General features: G+C 43.0%; 1 protein-coding gene across 1 annotated transcript; it reads right to left on the reverse strand.

Moving 5' to 3' along the window:
- Positions 1-3,991: 3,991 nt before the first annotated feature.
- POGLUT3 (protein O-glucosyltransferase 3) lies at positions 3,992-9,186 on the reverse strand. The gene is given in 6 exon segments (XM_056858880.1): positions 3,992-4,117; positions 4,736-4,752; positions 5,416-5,518; positions 8,710-8,880; positions 8,882-8,905; positions 9,130-9,186. Coding segments are annotated over 6 exon segments (498 nt in total).
- Positions 9,187-17,285: the final 8,099 nt, after the last annotated feature.

Raw genomic sequence — 17,285 nt, forward strand, 5'->3', positions numbered from 1 at the left:
ACTCGTTTCTGAGTAAACATACTTAGGATTGCACGGCACGTCTATTATCAAACCAGTTGCTATTTCATCTTAAATCCTGAGAAGCAGCAGCAGAACAATGGCAGGTGTTCCTAGGGAGCCTGATTGAGAGAGGATATATGGTTTTAAACTATGGGATCAATGTAATTAATTGCAAGATAAAGCAGCTGCTAGTTTTCTCTTGCTGAGGTTAACTCACAGGCAACAAAACATCCAGGTACACCTACTCCTGAACAGGGAACAGCAGCTACAGAGCTGTGAGCCAGCCTACCCCTCTGAAGCTCCAGTTTGATCTTATGTATAGCCCTTGGCAATGAAAGATCCCAGCACAGTCTTGCTGGGGCAGAGGTTGCAAGATTAAAATAGTGTTCCCAGCACTTTAAATGAAAATCAGATGGAAATCAACACTAAAGATCAGAGTTCGGGTTACGCTTTCTATAAATGCTCCATGTGCAAAGCTGGCACTGCTACAGCAGCTTCAGCCTGGGATATGTTTTCACCCAGCTGGAACAAATCAGTCCAGGTAATCCTGCTGCGTTCTTGGTCTTGAGTCACTCTGAAACCAGCTTCCATGAGAACTAGGAGAAGTGTTTACACTAGCTTAAAAGTGCTTTTTATATGAATAAAAACATGAATCACATACACAGGCTACTAAGTGAGGATAAAAGTGTCTCTTCCTCTGCTGTCTTCTCATACACCTCCTCGTCTGTGTCTTTCTAGATGAGGCCCACACAGCTTGTCCCTCCCCACCCTGAATGCAGCTCATGGATTCTACCTGGTGGCCCAGCAAGGACTTGATTAGCTTCCTGGTTTTGCTGCTTACCTGGAAGGGTTGTTGGAACACCTGGTGGGACCGAATGTATCCCTAATGGGCTGTGTTCAATTTTGTGTGCCACAAATTTTGCAGGCTTAATTGTAAAATCAGAGGGAGGGGCTCTATTACTTATATCGTACATTGTCCTTTTTTTAAAAAAAAGGCACCTAAAACACATTCTCTTGAACAATTTATTTTGGGGAACCCAAAGGTTTTGATTAGAGTAATTAGAAACCATAAAATTAAATCAAGTAAGCAGCAACAGCCAGATTTGCTGATTTCAGTGTTTAAAGTTTTCTAAACTTTAGCTGGATTGTGCCATTCTCTTTCAAGCCCCAGTCAAACGTTCCACAGGATATGAAACTACTGACTATATGGTTTCTGCATTCCTAAAGACGGCTGTACCACTAATTGGATTTTGAGCTTTAGGCATCCCCTAAATCCAAATTATTCACAAATTTGTGTTTGTATCCATCAATGTCACCCAATTTTTAAAACATACATTTGGGTTTGATGTACAGGAAAGTGAAATTATCCTTGATTGGCCAACTGAACTGGGATCAGGTTCATACCAAATACTTTTAACATATGAATGGCAAACTTGGTTTTACTCACATTCAACAGCACAATTAAAACACTTCTTTTTCTCCAAGGGCAATCAGAACGTTACCACAGCTATTAAAATTTTCGACCTCAAAACATGTAGCCAAATACTCTATGGTATTCCAATTTGGATAAGGGTCTTTAACAGCAATGTGGAGAGCCTTCAGGCAAATTTTATAAGATTTTATAATCTTATTATAAATTTTTTATAATCCCAAAATGTGTCTCAAATTCAACCATCTCTCTCGAAATTGGCCACAATTTAATAGAGACGAAAGCCTGGATATTGACTTTTAAATACTGGATTAAAATCCATTTTAGAGCCAACTTGAAAGATCTAATGTTCCATCTTCTGAAGGATCCATACAGGGCCAGCTGGTTCTCGGCAATTTTAGCCAAACTTAATCAAATTGGAATTAACCTGGATGAATTATTAATGCTAGAGGAAAAAGCAGCTTTTTATATAATCAAACAACGACTCTTAGATCATGAATAGCAGAAAATATGCCCGCTCACTCCGCCAGTATGTTCCCCACTTAAAACGGGTTTGTCAATATTACCCGGAAGGATGCAGCAATATTTTAGTACATTTGAGGAACCTCTTCAATGGAGAGCATTTATGCTAGCTTGACTCAATTCCTTTCCATCTAAGGTTTTATACGGGAGATTTACTAAGACTCCCTTTAACAAGAGGGTATGTCCATGCGGAATGGACCAGCCAGACGCCCTACATCACATTATTTTAGATTGTCGTTTACATGAAGAACCCTGTAAAAAATTCATATTACCCTTAATCAGCAAATGGATGACCCCTTATAGAACATCCACTTGCCAATTCTTGCTGAACGACATTACAACTGATGTTACGGTGAAGGTAGTGGAGTTTTTGGCAGAGGTTGTTAAGGTTAAGATTCAAACTCAATTTTAATCTAGATATGTATTATCTGTTTATCTCTGACGTGACCATCAATTTTATTATGCCAATAAAGGTTATCTGATTCTGATTCTGGTTTTACTCAGTCATGTATGGAGAGACTCTTCTCAGAAAAAGCTTAAACTAAATATTTCTTAACTCATCTTTTCCAGTGTGACTAAAAAAACACAACTAGAACAAAAATTGTCTCCGTTTAGGAGTCTTTGGGTCAATTTGGGCCATTTAAAAAGATTACCAAATGAGCAATTAGTTGGTCAAGTGAATGCCTCCAGAAAGCTTCTTTGGTAGAAGAGAATTACTTTGCCCCAAGAACAAACAGTTAATCCTATGGATGATGTACTTCAATTCCATGACCGAGCTTCATAGAAGTTTTGGCAAATTTGTATGAACTTTCATTTCCTGTTCATGGGAAGAAAAGAGTCTAATTACCCTGCAACTTCAAAAGATAATCCAGTGCTTTGCATAGTGACCTAATTTAAAGATCCTGTCAGGCAACTTTTTATACATAGGTAGGCGCATGTTTTGAAATCAAGATGCTGCTTGTGTTCATAACAACATTAAACCCGTCGACAGATAATCAGACTGTAATTTCACCTGTCTACAGAACATTTATGGAGCCTAATGTCAAACACAAATAGAATACAGGTTCATTCTGAATGGCCTGGAAAATATGGCAATTATTTCGATAACCATAAATTCAGAAAAGAAAAAAACAAAGATGGAGCTAAGAAACTAGTTGCTCTATGTTATTAGATTAATAGGCTATAGCCTATCTCAGGACAGTTTTTTAACATTTAAAAATTACACAGGTGAAGGGGGCTTTCATCTCACTCTGCTCTGGGAAAGGAAAGTGTGGGAGGCTTTAGTCTCTCTCTCTCTCTATATATATATCCAAATTCCCTGCTTTATATTCCCTCCAAATCCCCTGCTTTATATTCAAACAACAAAGACGTAAGTATATGTCTGTGGGCAGTTACAATGAATTCAACACACATATGGCAAGAAATGTTGTTACGGCAAAGAATCTGTGCTGCTTAAGTCCCTGATTCAAAATGCATCTCCGCCATGAACTCACCTCCACGTGGCGAATAATTATTCTGACCAAAAATGAAGGACTGTTTGTAAAGGCCTTTGAGATAAATGGTATGTGAAGCACTCTAACTGGACGCCTGCTAAATATCATTACAACGGACTGCGGTCACCCAAGCTGTACAATAAAAACAGAACTCAGAACATGGCTCCTGTATGCATGGGAGAGAAAAAAATAACGACATGGTGTGAAGAAGAACACAGTTCCAAATTCCCAGTTCCAGTTTATAAAGGCACATATAAAGCAGATGATGAGAGGGAGGGCATCTTGGCCATCTTCTGGGCATGGAGTAGGGGTCACTGGGGTTATGTGGGGGAGGTAGTTGTGAATTTCCTGCATTGTGCAGGGGGTGGGACTAGATGACCCTGGGGGTCCCTTCCAACTCTATGATTCTATGTGGCAACATGGAGGGTGAAAAAGAGTGAGAGAAAGGTGTCTAAATAATGTCTCAGCTTTCACAGCTTGAATGCCACCGGATGCCTTTCATCACTCTTGCAACAGACAACGCTCGATTCCCATCTGGCAGAGTGACTTATAGCTCGTCCCTAGAAGGCCTTCTCCTGTACCAGTCGCAGATTGAAGTCCTGTCATCCGGCTGAGGCACAAATTCCATCCCATCCCGTATTTCAGGTTTGCTGGCTTGGCGTTCGGCATATTTCTAAAACATGTAAATCGTGTTTAAAGGAACTGAAACGGCATTGGGATCTTCAAAACAGCAAGACTGCTCCCCTTCACTCTAGCCATCGTGGTAATGATGTAACAAATAATCCTTACCGGGCTTTCTTTATAACACCTGCTGCACCCCAAGTGGATTAACATGCACAAGCTTTCTGATTATGTTTTTAAGCACTGTTTTCAGCGCACTCTAACAATGCCCTGTGACACATGCTCACATTGGAAGCACGAATGTTGCTTGTGTTCTCACACACTTGCTCAAATGTAAGAGGTCGTGGCTTTCTTGCAAGCATTCTGGATTTGTGTCCAGTCTGATGTCAAACTGATGCCAAGGGTATTGATTATCAAGGATAATGAGTTGTATTCAAAGCTACGTATTCAGAGCTCTTCAGTTGATTTTGTTTAGATGTTCTAAAAATTCTATACCCTGGTAATTTGGAGGGGGGGTTTCTCCCATTTAAAAAACAGACTTCCCGCACAGAGAAATATACCGTGTCAGGGAAGCTGGACTCCTCTCCCTGATATGCTGGTTTTCTTTACACTTTGTTTTAAACACATGATGCTGTTCTCTGTATATTAAGGAATACTAACAGTGTGGTACCTCTCCTTCCTTCCAGCCTGCTGTTAATACAGGGGAAAGGCAGTCAAACTGCATCAACACTATGTAGGCTTCCCCAGTTGTGCAGGGCTTTGTCATATACAGAATAAAATCTACACAACTGTGGGATCTTCTGCCACAAGATGTGGCGGTGGCTAACAGATTAAAAAGCTTTAGAGGGGGAATTAATTAATGGAGGAAAGGTCTGTCAAAGGCGATTAGCCATGATGGCTAAGAAGAACTTCCATATTCAGAATCATCGTACCACAATACCAATGAGAGGGGGCAACAATAAAGGAAGGCCATTTCCTCTGGTTGTGGTTTGCTGGGACCTTTAGTCAGGCATTGTTGAAACAGGATTGTTGGCCCAGAGGGACTTTTTTTTTGTATTTTTTTGTTTTGTTTTTAATGACCATTAGCAAGTGATAGTCTGAGATCCAACTACAAGGAACCAAGATTTGCCAGACTGTTCAGCCCTCGGATATTGTTAGATATTGGACTAGTCAGGATCTATGGAAGAGACCTGGATAGCCTCAGGCTAGCCTGATCTCAGAAGCTAAGCAGGGTCGGCCCTGGTTAGTATTTGGGTGGGAGACCACCAAGGACTACCAGGGATGTGACGAGGAGGCAGGCAATGGCAAACCACCTCCAAATGTGGGAGAAAGTAAAGAAGTTAGACTAACCTGGAAGACTGAAATAGTAGCAATAAAACCGGTGAGGCTGCAGTAATACTCTTGCTGCTGCCTGAGCTTCCTTAGCGATTTTCCTGACCTTCCTGTTGTTTTCCTGAGAAATGGGAAAGAAGCAAAGAATCAAGGTATAGCTGACTATTTTGTGGATCAAGCTGTTCCCCCTTGTGGTGTGACTGTGTTCAGAGCAAGGGGACAGTCAGATCTTTCAGCACATGAAGGAACGCTGTGTGCAGCTACTGGATGTTGCAATGCGACTGTGCAAGTCTGTACATCACAAGATCCTGAGATACTTATTTTCAGCCTTTTCATACTTCACCCAGTATTTTCAAAGGCTTCAGCAGCCCCCAGAGTGATCAGTAGCATCTTGGGACAATTAAGGAGGGGGGTTTCATATCATTTTTGGAAAGCTAGCTTCATTTTTTTGCCCTCCAAACCTCAGGGAAGTGTATGGACGAGTCCGACATCTCTCACACAGTTCTGGTTACTCAGAACACAGAGCTGTTATTGTCTTCTCTCACCCATGCTGTCATTACCTATTTATGTGCCAAGGGCTGTGGTTGCATTAAGGTCACAAAGAGACACATCCTTGCTCATATAAGGAAAAAACATTTTAGCAGTTGTAAAATATGCAAAATTTATGGGTGTATTTATACTTAGCTAGTTCCAAGTTTTCAGTGATTTATCTAGATTAGAACTTCTGGAGCTGGAATAAATTTTAATGCCTCTGTCTTTCTATTAATCCGTTTTTAAACCAATGTCACCATTGATACTGTTGGTGGTTTAGAAACCACCTACTTCTGTTACATGGGATTATGCAGCAGTATTCCATCTAGATGCAATCTTGGTCATTGACAGTGCAGTCCTAAACGGAGTTACAGCCTTCTAAGCCCTGTAAACAGTTAGTTGACATGACCTGACCACATCATTTGCTAAATAAGCTCTGTGTGTGTGTCAAGTGCCGTCAAGTCAATTCCGACTCATGGCGACCCTATGAATCAACGTCCTCCGAAACATCCTATCGTTAACAGCCTTGCTCAGGTCTTGCAAACTGAGTGCCATAGCTTCCTTTATAGAGTCACTCCATCTCATCCATCTCTTTTCCTGCTGCCTTCAATAAGCTAGAGAGTCCCAAATAATGAAAGCAGAGTAAGTAACTCAACAATAAACCCTTAATTCACATATGCTTAGTTCCCTCTTTTGTGCCTAGTTATGGGGGTTTAAAAATCAACAGTATTTAAGAATGTACATATTAGGTGCAAAACAACAGCATTAATTCACACAGTTTATTCTAAAGGTAGTCCCCTGTGCAAGCACTGGGTCATTCCTGACCCATGGGGTGACGTCACATCCCAATGTTTACTAGGCAGACTTTGTTTACGGGGTGGTTTGCCAGCGCCTTCCCCAGTCATCTTCCCTTTACCCCCAGCAAGCTGGGTACTCGTTTTACCGACCTTGGAAGGATGGAAGGTGGAGTCAACCTTGAGCCGGATACCAGAAACCCACTCCCGTTGGGATTGAACTCAGGTCGTGAGCAGAGCTTGGACTGCAGTACTGCAGCTTCTCACTCGGCACCACGGGGCTGTTTATTCTAGTGTTCTTAAATGTATAACATGGAGTGTTATTTTGGCTATGGAACCCACACTCTCTTAATTTTAGTATTGTGCGTTCTGGAAGTCAATGCTCAGTTCAAAAATTTTAAAAAAAACATACTGGTTGCAATCCACTTTCATGTCGTAGTAGGTATTATGAGACTACTAGTAGTGTAGACCTAAACAGAGCCACACCCTTTCTTGAAAAAGAACTGGGTAAGCCAAGGGGTGAATCTCAGCACTGCACACATATCCCTTTGTCTGAAAAACACCTACCAACCCTTCTCACACGGTATTTTTATAAATGGGAAAGTGATAAATAAAGCATTCCCCATATTAAAAAAGGTTATGTAAGTCAGTGTGGACCATCGTTCAGTGTCAATAAAGAGTCTTGGTGGTCCTTGTAAGGGCAGGAAGGTGGGATAACAATTTTGTACATAAATAAATAAAGCACTCAGTGTGGAAAGATTCCTGCCCTCTCCCAGCCAGGAGGCTCATCAAATGGGCCTTGGCAGTAAGAATTGCACAGAACTTTGCACAATGGACTAGAGCACTGGTTCCCAACCAGGGGTCCATGGACCCCCAGGGGTCTGCGAGAACTAAATTAAGGTCCGCGAAACAAAGTTATAAACCCATAATAAATTAATATTTTCAATTAAAAGTTCTCTATTATAAAATATATATATTCAAATATAATTCTAAGTTTAATGTTTAACTAACAGTTATGATTAAAGTTTATTTTCAAATTCCCGGAATTTTTATTTTGAACCTTGGGGTCCCTGCACCGAACAAAAAAGTCCTAGTGGTCCCTCATCAAAAAAAGGTTGGGAACCACTGGACTAGAAGGTTCCTAAATCAAGGGTGTAAAAGGAGGTGTATATCATCAGAACTCAGAAGCTAAGCAGGGTCCTCCCTGGTTAAAATCTGGATGGGAGACCACCAAGGATGTCAAGGGTCCTGACGCAGAGGCAGGCAGTGGCAAACCACTGAACGTGAAAACCCCGTAAGTCAGGGTTGCCAGAAGTCAGCTGTGACTTACAGCAAAACACACACACACACACAAAGACAAGCGAGCTCCGCAATGGTTTCCAGTGACAACTTTCCAGCTGTCCCCTGCCCCATGCAGGCTCCAGCCACAGAACTCAGACAAGGCTTTCAAGCAAATGAAAAACCCAAAGCACAAGGCCAGCAATGTCCTGCTTCCCTTATTCTGACCAGAGAAGGGGGCCAGAGTGAAAGCCTCTATCCCAGCGGGCAATCTGGTTTCCTCCCTACCAGGGCCTGGCCTCTCTGGTATGAGGAAGGGAGGGAAGGGCATCTAAGTGCTGATCCTGCTGGTGACCTGGGAAGATGGGCCCTTTCAAACATCAGTTCTTTTTCCATGGCGATGGGTGGAAGGAAGAGCTATTTATATTGCAGGTTGCCTCAAAACAATGTACATCTAGTAACATAACAGGAACAGCTCACATGAACTGGTTTTAAAGAGGTCTAAGGACTGGCAGCTGCTCTCCAGTCTCCAAGCTGAGTACTTTCACATCACCGACTCCCTGATCTTTTAAAGTGGAGATACCAAGGATTGAGATTTAGGACCTTCCGCATGCCAAGCAGATGCTCTACCATTGAGCTGTGGCCCCACCCCCAGATGCTCCTCTGTTTATATTTCTGCTTTTCTTCTGCTAGCAACGATGGTTATTACCTTAGACCATTTTATTTTTCCAAGCAAGACTTCCAAGTTCCTTTTAACTGGAACTTAATGATGCCACGGCTCCAGCTCTCTGCAGAAGTGTTCATAGTACTGCGAATACTGCTTCATCACAAGGCTGTCACCCAGTAAGAGGTAGGGGAACCGATATGCTGCCACCGTGCCCATCTACACTCACTTGAGATTTGTACTGCGCAAAGAGAAAAAGAGAAGAAGGAAAGCAGCATGAACAGTGTTTTGGCCAATTTGATTCATCACAGGCTGATGTACGCACATCTGGAAGCATTGTTAATTTTGTATCAGATTGTGTAAGCAACTGTCCATGAGATGGGTTAAGAGTTTACAGCAAGTCACACAAAATATTAGATTAAAATATCTCATAAGGTTTATTTCCGGGTGTGTTTTTTAACTTACTGTATTTATGACCACTGAGGAAGGCCTGTTCAGGCCAAAACACGCCTGGTCTTGCATTGGGTGTATATCAACTGTGTATAAGAATTTTACAACTGATATTTTTATATGTAGCCTGTATTCCAGGCCCTGTGTTTTTAACAATTTTATAGTGTATACCTGGCAATAAACGTAATTGTTTTGTTATAGTGTATAGTGTGTTGCTCAACCTTTGAAGCTCTCTCGAAACTAGACCCTGGCCAAAAACACAATTTCAAAAAAGTGCAGACAAGTAAAAGCAGAGCTTGTTTTCTGGTCACTTTTCAGCCTATGGCTGGAGTCCAAAAATACTACTTGGGGAATTTCAGCATGCACAGTGGGGGGGGGGGGGCGTTATGAGTCTCCCTTTGAACCACAGCACAGTCTCACCTGACAGGTGGCTCCTGAAACTCTTTGGATGTAGCTGCTGATTCAACAAGAGGAAGTATGAGCAGAACAGGAAAAGAAGGAAACACCAGTGTTGGCAAGGAAGTGCGTGGAGTATGCCGGTTGGATCCTTTGGCTTTTGCCTTGTAGTGAAACTAGAGACTACTCTTTTATGTTACAAAACTCCAGTGAAGGAGGAAAAGGTGATAACTCAGCAAAAAAGAAGATTTATTAGGATGAATTTATAAGCTATTACTTCAATTTGACACAGAAACAGAACAAGTTAAAACATGTATGGTTAGATGGATGCACAACTTTGAGAGAAATATTGTCGAAGGCTTTCACGGTCAGAGTTCATTGGTTCTTGGTTATCCAGGCTGTGTAACCGTGGTCTTGGTATTTTCTTTCCTGACGTTTCGCCAGCAGCTGTGGCAGGCATCTTCAGAGGAGTAACACTGAAGGACAGTGTCTCAGAGACACTGTCCTTCAGTGTTACTCCTCTGAAGATGCCTGCCACAGCTTTGAGAGAAATATTTCACTAACAATGGGAAACTTTATGAATGATATAAAATTTACAGGCAGTCAAAGGAATTTGTAAGCTATGATAGGTATGATACTTAGGCTTTCACCTACCTCACAGGGCTGTTGTGAGGATAAAATGGAGGAGCTGAGAATAATTGTAAGCCGCCTTGGGTTTCCAATGGGAGAAAAAGAAGGGTATAAATATCTAACTAAATAAATAAACTCCTAATAAAGAGTGCAGAATAATCAAGTCTATGTGTATTCTGCAAGGACATGCAAGAACAGAAAATTGCAGAATTTTGTGCAGATAGCATAATACTGCAACCAGTACCAGCATTATGGGTGACTTGGTCCTATAGTTATAAAGGTAAAGGTCCCCTGTGCAAGCACCGGGTCATTCTTGACCCATGGGGTGATGTCACATCTCGACGTTTCCTAGGCAGACTGTTTACGGGGTGGTTTGCCAGTGCCTTCCCCAGTCATCTTCCCTTTACCCCAAGCAAGTGGGTACTCATTTTACCGACCTCGGAAGGATGGAAGGCTGAGTCAACCTTGAGCAGGCTACCTAAAACTGACTTCTGCGGGGATCAAACTCAGGTCGTGAGCAGAGCTTGGACTGCAGTACTGCAGCTTACCACTCTGTGCCACGGGGCTCCTACAGTTATATAGGTAACCAAAACAATAACAAAATAATGTATTTTGTGCTATGCTATCATCCCGGTGGAAATAAAGCAAGGAAAGCAAGAAGAAATCCTACAAGGTTATATGAATACTTGCAGATTGATAAACACAACCAGCTCTTCCAGCAGTATGTTATGCGTTGCCAATACAGATACGGATCAGGAAGACTGAACAGGATTACTTTGTGTGTGTGTTAAGTGCCGTCAAGTTGCTTCCGACTCATGGCGACCCTATGAATGAAAGTCCTCCAAAATGTCCTATCTTTGACAGCCTTGCTCAGATCTTGCAAACTGAAGGCTGTGGTTTCCTTTATTGAGTCAATCCATCTCTTGTTGGGTCTTCCTATTTTCCTGCTGCCCTCAACGTTTCCTAGCTTTAATACTTTAAGTAATAAAATATTTAAGTATTAAAGCAACATAAAATATTTAAGTACTAAAGCAACATAAATGGGATGAAATTTAATAGAACAAGCCTTGGAGATGATCAATGGTAAAAACACCTACAGCAGTTAAAGCAAACAGAAGCAACCTATGTTAACCTGTTTGTTAGACGTCACTGATATGTAAAGTCTTAACAAATGTTAAAATCAAAGAACATTTAAATGCACATAACGCAATGTCATAGAAGGCAGCCGTGCTGAAGGCAAACCCCCCAAAATAAAAGAACGATTAGTCCTTAGATCAGCTTCAGGAACTCAGAACGTTGTTGATGTTAAAACAGCCACATTATGAGCCAGAAAAAGTATAAGCTGGGTAATACTACTGAGAAGTGCATGTAATGTTTGGAAGCGATTGAAGTTGCAAGTGTATGTTTGTTACTCCACTTTTTTTTAACAACATAGCAATTATTTAACTTTCATTTAATTATTCAGATGCTTACTGCTTGGGTAGCCTGACAATAAAGGCTGGTTCTCCAATTGAAGGTGAGTCAGGCCTGGTATCCTCCTCTCCTTCTAATGATGCATCACACTACCTTAGGATGTGGCAGGCTATTCGCTGCCTTGTCATTTCCAGTTTTCATCTTGCACTCTGTTTTCAAAGGATCTGAAAGAATATTACTCCTATTTTGCTTTTAGCCAACCATCTTATCATCTTTTTTTTAAAATTAAAAATATGTTTCCTTCTGCTGCTCCTACTTGCTACTGGAGAAAAGGAGAATAATATAAACCGCTCTGGGTTCCCACTGGGGAAAAAGGTAGGGTATAAATGAAGTAAATAAACTGCATTTAACACTGGGCATCTTGCCCTAAGCCTCCCAGGAATGAGATAGAGTTTGAAATGAAATGAAGAGGAAAGAACCTCCTGGTAGGACCATAGAGATAGGCTAAAATATACTCTAGTATGGTCTGAATACAGTTTCAGTGAGTACAATAGCTAGATTCAAATCCAGTAGCACCTTAGAGACCAACAAGATTTTCGAGGTATAAGCTTTCGAGAATCAAAACTCCCTCTGTCAGATATGGTATCTATGGGCACCATTAATGGGTTTCCTCACATCCATCTGACAAAGGGAGCTTTGACTTCGGGGAGGGGCTGTGGCTCAATGGTAGAGCATCTGCTTGGCATGCAGAAGGTCCCAGGTTCAATTCCTGGCATCTCCAGTTAAAGGGACTAGGCAGGTAGGTGATGTGAAAGACCTCTGCCTGGGACCCTGGAGAGCCGCTGCCGGTCTGAGTGGACAATACTGACTTTGAGGGACCGAGGGTCTGATTCAGTATAAGGCAGCTTCATGTGTTCGTGTGACTTTCAAGAGCTTATACCCCAAAAATCTTTCTCGTCTTTAAGGTGCTAATGGACTTGAATCTGTGGTCTGAAGGTACCTGATGCAGCAGCCTTACCAAAATTCTGACGCTAAACTGAAAGGCACTGCAGACAGATGGGATGTTATTTTATCCCTGCATCTTTAGGATGATAGGTACATATCAGGAGTCCCCAAGCTCACAGAACCTTCTGGGCACTTTAAAAATGGGGAATGGGGGCCGCCCCAAAATGGCTGCCACAGAAGGCAAACACAAAATGGCTCCCGCAGGGTACTGAGGCCCATCAGAGAATGCTGGGAGCTGCAAGCCAAGCATCGTCCTATGGAGGTTGCTGTTCTGAATGGGCGCTCCCTATGGACTCCGAGCTGATTCCCTCTGGGTTTTTCTGAAGCAGGAAGTTGGAGGAAGTGGAAAACCAGGACCGGCTTTTTGCTTTGGGTAGGAAGCAGATGGGTGCCTGGAAATGCACTGGTGGTGCCCACAAATGCCACGAAAGGGATCACTACTCTACATGCTTGGTATTGATCTTGAACACATGAAGCCGCCTTATACTGAATCAGACCATCAAGGTCCATCAAAGTCAGTATTGTCTACTCAGACCAGCAGCGGCTCTCCAGGGCCTCAGGCAGAGCTCTTTCACATCACCTACTTGCCTGGTCCCTTTAACTGGAGATGCCGGGGATTGAACCTGGGACCTTCTGCATGCCAAGCAGATGCTCTACCACTGAGCGATGGCCCAGTAGCGGCAGTGGGTTCAATTTAATACTGGGGATGCAAAGTTGCACTCTGCGGTGGGACTGGGACTGATCTGATAGGTCTGTCCAAGGTTCTTGCCAAGAGCACCTTGGCTATGTCTCACTCTAAACTTTGCCTCCTTGAACCTGCCAGTTTCTGCTTGCCCCGTGAACTTGAGTTTGCCTTTGAGTGCGCTTGTATAGCCTCAGTTCCTCCCCTTACTCTGGTATCCCTATACCTCATCCTACCAAGACTTGTTTTGCCAGTCCTAACACCTCAGAGGGAAAATAAAACAAATACAACATGTCCTGTCTAGTCCTCCAAGATATTATAAAGGCACAGTTGGCCACTGTGTACCGAGGAATCTAACTTAATTCTAGTAAGAACTGAAGAGTGGCCTTTTTTCATCAAATTAATGGTCCATCTTGTTACCATTTTGTTCCCCCCAGAAGCCAACCTGATGCTCCCGGATGGCCCACAAACAGGACAAAGAGGGCAGAGGAGCCCTGCCTCTAAATGATGAAGTACTATTTAGCTATCATGGCTAATAACTGTGATGCATCTTTCATCCATAACTCTGTCTAATCGCCTTTTAAAGCTGTTCAAGCTAGATATCCTGTGGTGGTGAGATCCATACACATTGTGTGTAGTCTGCCACTCATTATTTTCATAGGGTCTAGTATTTTGGAAAGCGAGAATAAGTTCTCTCTATTCACTTGCTTCCTACAGTCAAGATAGGTGTGCAGTGACATTGCAAGGGGGAGGGAATGGTTAAGCTCAGGTTTTTCAGCCCTTCCATGGCTTCTTCAGCAGAAAACAGAACCATTCCTTATAGTGGAGGTATTTAAATAGGATGCCACCTCTTGAGAACAGGACTGCCAAAAAGTCATTGTGTGTGGGTGTGCCGTCAAGTCCCAGCTGACTTATGGTGACCCCGTAGGGTTTTCAAGGTAAGAGATGTTCTGAGGTGGTTTGACATTGCCTGCCTCCGCATGGGCTGAGAGTTCTGAGAGAACTGTGACTGGCCCAAGGTCACCCAGCAGGCTTCATGTGGAGGAGTGGTATTTCTTAGGGGTGTCATAACATTAAAATGGCTCTCACCCATGCTGGCTGTGTTGGAAGTGAAGGACTCTGCACTGTCTCTTAGCCTCAGACTTCAATGGGGGACTCTAGAGAGACAGATATGTCAGGACCGTGAACATCCTTCCTTTCTACGTACCACTCTCAGGCTATCCCTTTGGTACTCTCTGGGAATCTTCCTTCCTTCTGGCTGACACCCTCTCTTCCCACACTTCCTGCCCCAGGATGTGGTGATGGCTGCCAACTTGGAAGGCTTTAAGAGGGGAGTGGACATGTTCATGGAGGAGAGGGCTATCCATGGATACTAGTCATGATGCATCCCTATTCTCTCCAGGAACAGAGAGCATGCCTAATATGTTGGGTGCTTTGGTACTCCTTTGGAATGACAAGAAGCAAAGGCAGATTGTGAAGGGATTAGTCTGTGAGCATCAGAGGACAACTTGGTGATCCTAAGTCAGCATGGATTTGTCTCCAACAGGTCCTGCCAGAACAACCTCGTTTCCGTCTTTGATCTGGTGTTGAGCTAACTGGATAGTGGGAATGCAGTTGATGTTGTTCATCTTGATTTCAGTAAAGCTTTTGACAGGGTTCCCTGAGATGTTCTGATAGGTTAGCTGGAGCACTACAGTTAGGCTCTAGGATAGTTAGGTGGATAGGAAAAGTGTTGGCAAATGGCACCCAAATAGTAGTCAATGGTATTTTATCCAGTTAGAGGGAGGTGTCCAGCGGAGTGCCACAGGGTTTGGTTCTGGGCACAGTACTTTTCAATATTTTTATAAATGATCTGGATGAGGGGGTGGAGGGATTAAATTTGCAGATACCACCAAATTAGGAGTAGTGAACATATCGTTCGTAGAAGATATAGAATTCAATGAGATCTGAACACACTGGGAAAGTGGGCGGATGTGAACAAGATGCAATTCAACAAGGATGTGAAGAATTCTACATTTGGGTAACAAAAACGAGAAGCACGCATACTGGATGGGGGATACACTTCTGCAAAGCAGAGTGCGCGAACAAGATCTTGGGGGGTACGGGTGGACTAAGCTGAATATGAGCAGTGTGATGCAGTAGCAAAAAAGGCTAATGCAGTTTTGGGGTGTATCATTACATCCAAATCACAAGATGTCATAGTCCTGCTGTATGCTGCATTGGTCAGGCCACACCTGGAGTACAGACCTAGCCTAAAGCCTAATTTAACAATAATTCTATTACCTGTATGACTTTGGACGTGGCCAGTGTCTTGTTTAAATGGGGCAGTGCTACATATGAGAAGTGTCTAAGCATGCAGTATGAGCATGTCAGCATGAGCATGAGAGATGTGCAAAGATAACAGATAAATTCTTTTGGTCCTGCCAGTATTGCCTTTAAATCAGGTCTGAGAGGTGAGGGTGCTGAACCAGATAGGCCAGGGGAAAGGGACTTGCTGTCTCTCCCTGCTGGAGTGTCCAACTGCCTGAAGAGAGAAAAATGCCCTGCCCCTTTAACAGGTTTAATGGGGATGCTATTTACCTCCATGCCATGAAAAGCTTCAGCTGCTTATTTGCACACATTAAGCATCTATGAAAGGGACAGGACTGTTTTCTCCAGGCCTGTTGGCAATCCTACTTCCCTGCCAAAACCCAGACTGGATAATCACGAATGGGTGTGCTTCTGACCCACAAGATTCTGCCCTGGGTCTTTCCCTTTATCTTCCAGATTTTCTCTGCCTTGCCGAATTCAACCCCATGCTCCACCCTGATCCAGGCTACTTGCATGTTTAATCCTTTGGGGACCCTTATTCAGCTCTTTATACTCTGCTTTTCTCCTCGATGAGGACCCAAAGCGGTTTACATAATTTTTGCCCCACAACATTTACCCCCACAACCACCACCCTTTGAGGTAATGTGGGCTGAAAGAGACCGGCCCAAGTCACCCAGTGGGGTGTCAGGGCAGAGTGGAGATTCAAACCTGAGTTTCCCAGATCGTAGCCTGACACTCTAACCACTATACCACACTGACATGAAACATCCTATAATGATAAAAGGGGGGAGGAATAATTGACACCTGCATTTTTATATGTATGTTTGGCATTAAGATGTATGCATTTCTTTGGCCATTTATGCTTGGTAATTAGCAGCGCGTTCCAGGCTGAATTGCTCTGCATATTTTTTCCCCACACTGAACCGTCATTCAGGAAGTGACTGCGAAGCCGGCACATACCTGCTTCGCATTTCTTAAAAGCCCCTTTAACGTGACCTTTTGTGTTTGCTCCGCCAGGAAGAATCCCCTCAAGGATCTGTGCAAAACCACAGCCGCCCATTAGCTATGCACACGGCGGTTGCTAATGGCTATGCAAACAGGAACGAAGGAGCAGGCAAGTGGTGGTGATGGTGGTGGAATTTCTCCTTTTGCGTCGGGACCGTGAATAGGCATTTTAAAAGTTGCATTAAAAAAAAGAGCTTTGAGCGAGCTTCAAAATTGACCCTGCATAAATGGCCTCTGGAAAAAAAACTATTACAGCATTCACAATGACAAACAGAAATAAGACGAGTGTCCATGATTTGATCATAAATACGCTCCATTTATTTAAAAATAGTCCTATTCGATATTCATAGCTTATTTTTAAGTGGAAAAAACATTTTTTTGCCCAGAACACGGGGGGCCAACTTGCAGTGTGGGTGCCCCAAGGCAGAACGCAGCCACTCCTGAAGAGGTCCACAAAGGCACGTGGGATTATTCTGTAGCTTCAGTTTATATTCCTGCCCCTCTCCTGCACTGTACTGCTGGCATACTCCACAGGATACAGGCAAAACTATATCAAGAGACATAGAAATCTGCATACCCTCTCCCCCTTTAGACGTGCCCCGTGGCTCACCTGCAAAACAAAACATTGGCTACCACTAGCTTTGTGTAGTATAATCGACCAAGATAATGAATTTGCAGTCCAAATCGCAGGTAGTAAATAGACTATTAAAAAAAGAACTGGTCTGGAGAA

This window comes from Euleptes europaea, chromosome 12, assembly GCF_029931775.1.
Source record: "Euleptes europaea isolate rEulEur1 chromosome 12, rEulEur1.hap1, whole genome shotgun sequence".
In the NCBI taxonomy this organism is placed as follows: domain Eukaryota; kingdom Metazoa; phylum Chordata; class Lepidosauria; order Squamata; family Sphaerodactylidae; genus Euleptes; species Euleptes europaea.